The sequence below is a fragment of the Cryptomeria japonica genome, chromosome 9, assembly GCF_030272615.1.
Source record: "Cryptomeria japonica chromosome 9, Sugi_1.0, whole genome shotgun sequence".
Taxonomy (NCBI): Eukaryota; Viridiplantae; Streptophyta; class Pinopsida; order Cupressales; family Cupressaceae; genus Cryptomeria; species Cryptomeria japonica.
Genome location: NC_081413.1, coordinates 540,260,141 through 540,267,350, shown reverse-complemented (window position 1 = coordinate 540,267,350; position 7,210 = coordinate 540,260,141). Strand labels below are relative to the sequence as shown.

General features: G+C 31.2%; 1 protein-coding gene across 1 annotated transcript; it reads left to right on the top strand.

The window, feature by feature from the left end:
- Nucleotides 1-352: 352 nt before the first annotated feature.
- Nucleotides 353-1,542, top strand: LOC131858484 (stearoyl-[acyl-carrier-protein] 9-desaturase, chloroplastic-like). Its single transcript, XM_059211739.1, has 3 exons — nt 353-649; nt 774-907; nt 1,515-1,542. Exons 1-3 carry the CDS (start codon nt 353-355, stop codon nt 1,540-1,542), a joined length of 459 nt encoding a protein of 152 aa, XP_059067722.1.
- Nucleotides 1,543-7,210: the final 5,668 nt, after the last annotated feature.

Genomic DNA, 7,210 nt, shown 5'->3' with positions numbered 1-7,210 from the left:
CACATAGATCGTCGGAAATGCTCGTCGAAATTTAAGGCCAAATGTATTAGTGACATAGATTATAAATTTATCGAGACTCAAATCCTTCAATAATTCATACTAAGTTATATCCATCATTCTATTTCATACTTCTCCATAACTACAAGCTACCCATTCATCTCTTGTATACCACAACTTAGCAGTTAGAGATCCTTAGCCTCCAACACTAATTCGCTAATTATGCTAATGATACAAACAAATATGACTTATCTCAAGTAGGATTAACAATATAAGTTTAGTACCTTAGAAACTACTACATGTAGGTCAATCATAGTTTATGTATATGTTTGTAGATTTATCCATAAGAAATATTATGAGTGAAATATGTGGAACTGTTGCTGCAGATGAGAAGTGCCACGAGACTGCATATACTAAAATGGTTAAAAAATTGTTTGAGATTGACCCTGATGGTACAATCATTGATTTTGAAGACATGATGCACAAGAAGATTACTATGTCTGCCCATTTGATGTATGATGGGCAGGATGATAACTTGTTTGATCACTTTTTCAGCTATTGCACAACAACGAACTATGTCGATATTATGGAATTCTTGGTGAAGAGATGGAATGTAGAGAAACTAGAAGGCCTTGTAGATGAGGGAAAGAAGGTTTGTATGAGAAGGTTTGAAGAAAGAGCTCAAGAAAGGGAAGGATGACAATTTGTTTGAGCACTTTTTAGTTGTTGCACAAAAGTTAGGGGACTATGCGGATATCTTGGAATTCTTGTTGAAGACATGGAATGGGGAGAAACTAGAATGCCTTTCAGCTGAAGGAAGGAAAGCTCAAGATAATGTATGCAAATTGAGCTCAAGGAAGGGTAAAACAGGGCCAGAAATGTGGTTTCAGCTGGATATTCAAGAGAGAAAGTATATAAAGTGTTTAACTTTGTGCAAGCTTACAATCATGAACCTATTATTGAAGCCATAAAGTAAGACCCACTTTAAGGATCTATTTGTCCTAGGGTCAACTATTCTTCTGGTTCGAGTTTCTAAAGCGATGTATTTCATTCTTGAAAAAGTTGACAAGGGTAAAAATCATTATCAAATACGTAAGGTTCATGAACCAATGATTCCTTCCATGAAAATTTGTGATGGAAATACAATCATTAGAAAATGATTAGGGTTGATATATGACATAAGACAAAATACCAGCCTTAACGTGGATGAAAATCCCTTTCACAGGAGAAAACTGTGCAACACTCCATTGAAATATGCAACATTGAGGAGTAATGTGATGAGTAAACCTAGGGAGAGAGGAGGGGAGGTCATCTAAAACAGTAATGTGGGGAGGAAAGCATGATTTGGAAGTCCAAACCTCTTTAGCTACTTCTACTGGAAAAGTTGTTTGTACTTATTTTTTTCTGTTTTCGGTGTGATATTTTCTGTGAAATGGCATCTGCGTCTGTTGCGAAATGAATGGTGATCCCTACATTGGCGGAAGTGAACTATTTTCTGTGTCTTTCTTGGGTTTTAGTGGCCCTGAACTTGGAGGGTTTCGATGACTGTGATACCTTCTCATAAGGCCAAGCAAGTTTGAAGTGACATGCTTCATTTCTTATAAATTTTTCCCTTTGATGAGATTTCAGGCATTAAAAAGAGTAGACCAGATGATATGATATCTAAGATCTTTCCAAGTGAAATGATAAAGTTTCACAATGCTTAACATTTAAAGAAACGGGAATTAAAAATATGATATTTCCAGTCTATTTCTAGTGGAGATGAATCTTACTATCTTTAGTTTTCTGTGAGATAGATTGATGGGGAGTTTCTAAAGCGATGTATTTCTTTCCCAGGGAAGTTGAAAAGGGTAAATTAGTTCTTGAATCGTGAGGTTCAGGAACAGATGTTTCTAATTTATATTTATCGTTAATATGCTTATTTAATATTTGCATAAAAAGAAATTCAGTACAAAATTAGAGAGAAAGATTAAAATATATGAACCCAAAAATACATAATCTATAAGAGAAACATGGTATGCCTATAATTGTTGGCTACAATGGACTACAAAATCTTATCATAACTATTACTAATACAAAAGACCAATATAAGATTAATTACATTACTTTGCAGATCTTTCACTTTTCACTCTTTTCTTTTTTCATCATTCTTTTCTCTCTTTTTTTTTAATCAAGAAACTTTATCTAATGTTTGTAATAAGGATTGAAAACCCTAGTGGAATATTGAGAAAACACATTCAAAAGATATTTTTGATTTAAGCATACTCAAAGGATAACTTTCTCAAAACCCAGTACTATGGAAAAATAAAACCAGTCAATTCAAAGAAGCTTATTAAGCAAATATTTAAGAAGCAATTTCATGCAATGAACTGCACATGGTATCCAAAAAATGTTTGAATATTCATCTATAATTCTCTCCCCTTCCAAAACATTATTTGAAGCATTATTAGTTATAATTTGCACATTATTTCTCCCTACCTATTCAATTGCTTCTTAAAAAGGCTTATCTTATATGTTGCATCTTTCACATGAGCAGAAGTATCATGCAATTTGATAAAAGGCTTATCATATATGTTGCATCTTTCACATGAGCAGAAGTATCATGCAATTTGATAAAAGGCTTATCGTATATGTTGCATCTTTCACATGAGCAGAAGTATCATGCAATTTGATAAACATTGTACCCTTAGGTGAAGAAACAAGAATATTAATTAGTGGTCTATGTGCAATATCAATCCAACCATCTAAAACTATAGAAACACCCATATATGACCATCTCTAATGTCTCTTAGCCTTTCTTCAATGTGTTTCTTCTCATAATCTAAAATAATAGTGCAAAGTTTTTCATAACTTCAAGGAACATACCCTTTAGGTGTATTATTGACCATCCTCATAGCCTCTTTCCATAAAAGAGACCTAGTTATGTTGATGGTATTATGCAACCAAAGAAAAGTCATCTAATAGCAACATCTACATTCTTTTTTTCTGTAGCATCAAACATTTTCCCAATTTGAGATTCATAAATAGAGATAGAAGAAGCACTTGAAAATGGTGGCATCCCTAGTTGAGAATATGTTAATTGTCTCTCCGTAGATTTTAAAGACTATCAAAATTAAAACTCTGATTAAATCGTATCTTTCTCCTTTTGGAATTTTATTACAAACAACTATTTGTTCTTTCTTTCCAACCCCCAACAAATGATATTGAACTCATGCGATTGAACTAGCCTTGTTTGTCATGCAATGTGGGCACATCGATTGCCTGCTTCTAGAATTGCCATAATTTCCTCCTATATAATTTCCTATTATTATGACAATCTTCCACAACCTTTGCTCAAATTCTCTCTTTTTTTTGTTACATTTTGTGGGGTTTGTGGATTGACTTTGTCATTTGAACATAAAGGGATTTGAAAAAGCACCATCCATTTTTTAACAGATCAATTCATGTTCTAAAATTTATTTTATACCAAAAAAAAAATGATTGATATATTAATGGAGGGAAGAAATAAACATACCTAATTTGAAACACCAATTCTTAAAACTCTTCTTGAAATTCTTTGAATCAATTTGTAATTTATAATCTTCATTTCAATCATTTTATAACAAAATAAAATATATATATATATAGAAAGAGATATTTTTTGAATGCAAATTATAGCCTATGGAGGCTATATGGTTAATATAACTATTATTTGCAAGTCATACACTATGATATATCGAGATAACTACGATTTGCATGTCATATTGGTAGTGCATGCATCTACTTGTTAATTTATGAGAGATGCGATTTCAAATGCCTCAAAAACCAAACTATCAATGTCAAATCAGTAAAAAATAAATTACTTTACTACACTTGCAGTAATTGGTACAAAGACTAAGTGAAAGACCGCATTTTTAAATACTCAAGATCTGAGAAAGTTTCACATGCAGAGTAGAGAGCCCATAAATCATAAGGATAAAAGGACCCCTCATAAACGATTATAGGAGGCAAACTGTAAACATCCTCGAAACGCATTTTCTTGCTGGAAACGGGCATTGGCGACGAGAAACACACTGCTATTGAAATGTGAAACAAGGTTGGCTCGTCATATTTTTGGCAACATAGATACAATGGAGTGTTGCATAGTTTTCTCCTGTGAAATGGATTAAATCATCTATCATGTATCAACCCTAGTCATTTTCTAATGACTGTCAATTTCCCTAGAATGAAATACATTACATTGGAAACTTGCACAAGAAGAATTGTTTACCCTATGACAAATATAATTCTTAAAGTGGGTCTTATGGCTTCAATAATAATATGATCATGATCATAAGCTTGGACAAAGTTAAATACTTTATTGACATTTAAATTATAATTTGCTAGGATATCATTGAATACACAAAGTCGAATACTTCATTGACAATTAAATTATAATTTGCTAGGACACAATTGAATACAAAAGTAGAGTTCTGTAACCTATACAAATGTGCAGATGCTAGGAACTTGTCAGAACTAAGGAAAATATTTGTGAGCACCCAAATAAAGCATTTCGCACTTTCCCAAAATCACCTACAATATTACATAAATCTAAAATATATAATTAGTGTAAGTGTAAACAATATATTGTATATCCAATATCTATAGTCAAATCTTGTCAACTAGATCTACTAGTGAACTATTATATGTTGATCCATAATGCGAAATCCAAAATTCAATGAAGACAAATCACAAGAACATAATAACAAGAAATTGAACAAAGCAGACCAATGAATTTTGAAAGAAGATGTGTACAAATAGGTGAGAGTGCCTCCGCCAAAGGAGGGATAGACTCCTTCAACTATCATGTTAGATTTTGTGAGTGGTGTCAAATGGGCTTCTAATGTGAAATCCAGAATCCAATGAAGACAAATCACAAGAAAATAATAACACGAAATTGAACAAAGTCTACCAATGAATTTGGAAAGAAGATGTGTACAAATAGGTGGGAGTGCCTCCACCAAAGGAGGGATAGACTCCTTCAACTATCATGTTAGATTTTGTGAGTGGTGTCAAATGGGCTTCTAATGTGAAATCCATAATCCAATGAAGACAAAACACAAGAACATAATAACATGAAATTGAACAAAGTCTACCAATGAATTTGGAAAGAAGATGTGTACAAATAGGTGGGAGTGCCTCCACCAAAAGAGGGATAGACTCCTTCAACTATGAGGGGTGGCTAAAACAACCCAAGGAAATAGGGTGATGTGTTGAAGCTCATTTGACACCACTCACAAACCTATAACTAACTGAACACCTCATGAATGTAGGTGTCAAGTCACTTAACTAGGCTTAAAAGCCTATGTGGATGTCTAGGTGGAATAAGAAGTGTACACTAACACACAATATTCTGTGCTAAAATACTCATAGTTTATTTGTAGGCACTCAAATTAAAATCAACACCACAAGAAAAAATTAAATGAATATTTACTTAGTAATAAGGACCATTCATAGCATATTTAAATTAAGCTATAACAATCAATACTATAAGTACCAAATATATATATATATATATATATATATATATATGCAAAGAGTGTAGGTGCTTTTACTTGGGTTAGATCAAATTTTTATTAACAACCAAGTGTTTAGTAACTTTCAAATTTCCCCCAAGATCTTCAACAAATCAATTCATACACATTTATGAAAATGATAAAATATTTTTTAGGAGTTGGGAGTACTCAAGTTGTCCAAAACATGCATAGTGAAGTGGCTTACTAGCTTAGTCAAAATCTATAATTCATATATGATCTGTTATATAACCCTCCAAAAGAATCTATGAATAATAAAGTGGAAAAAAATAGATAAATGTCTAAAGACCAATGCATTGAACTTGGACTATGTTTCTTTAGCAAGTTCATTGAATTTACATGTCTACAACTAGATAAGGAAACTATTTAATATGGATGGTAAGACAAACTTCTTGAATATTGCATTTTGTTTACATCAATAAATATTTGGAAGAAAAATAATCTAAATTTTTAGAAAGACCCTATGATTTCCATTCTCTAAGCTTAAATCCACACAAGAAAACACTTATTTATCATTTAGTTTTAAATTTCAACTATCAATTTCACTATATCTAATTATCTTATATATGAATTTTTTAAATCAATTTTTAATATTTTAAAAATATTAAAATGATTAGATAATAAAAATATAAGATTTCAACTCATGAGTCATATGACAATAAGAAACATTATTGCACATATCTTTCATAATTCCATCATCTTTAAACAGTATTTATAGAGCTAAATTATTTAACTAGTTTATGCTAAATAGGCTACTATTTCATGTAACCAACTAAATGGGGTAGAGAGATAGTGCTTAAGAATGTACCTTTACAAAGTTAAATTCATGGGTGAGATAAAATCACTATTTATCGCCTTTTACATCTTTCTTGTTTCCTTGTTTTCATTTGTTAATTAATTATTACCTAAGTTATTCTCATCTTTCATTGTATTTCCTTTGTACATCCTACATGGAGGTGGGGCCAAATTCCCATGCATTTATTTTCAAATACTTTTTTCCTTTATTTCTATTATATTTGACTTTTATGTTATTGTTAACTTGTTAATTAATGCAAACAATAACCATATTGTTTCATAAAAATATTTTGTATGTTGTTCAATATAAAAATAAATATAAAGGTTTTAATGCCGAACATATATGAGGATGAGGTCCCTCAAAAATAAGGTCTCATTGGTTCATAGCTCAAGTAAAAAACGATTTGGTTTCGGCTCCTTAACGATTAAAATAAAGTATAAAATTATATTAGACGTATTCCTTATTCAAAAACCTTCTTGATGGGTGTTCAAGGCTACTCCTATTGTACCGATAAAGTGTTGGTCCACACATAGGTCAAAATTTATTAAGAACTAATTATGTAAACCTCATATATAAATCACCAAATGAAATATAAAAAAAACAATTTCATGTAAATTTTAGTAGCCTAGATTGAAATTACTATCTTATAATTATTTGTTGGAATTCAATTATCTAAATCTAAATAATTTGAGTATTGGAAGTTGCAACTTGAATTAATTATAATAAGTCTTAGAGTCTCATCATTAGTATTTTATTTTGAGACTATCTTCTTTTGTAATATTGAAGCCTATTTTTGTATCCAATTCTTAATAACTCTAACCATCAATTCCCCATGAAAATTCTTGACCATGGATGCATTAGAGTA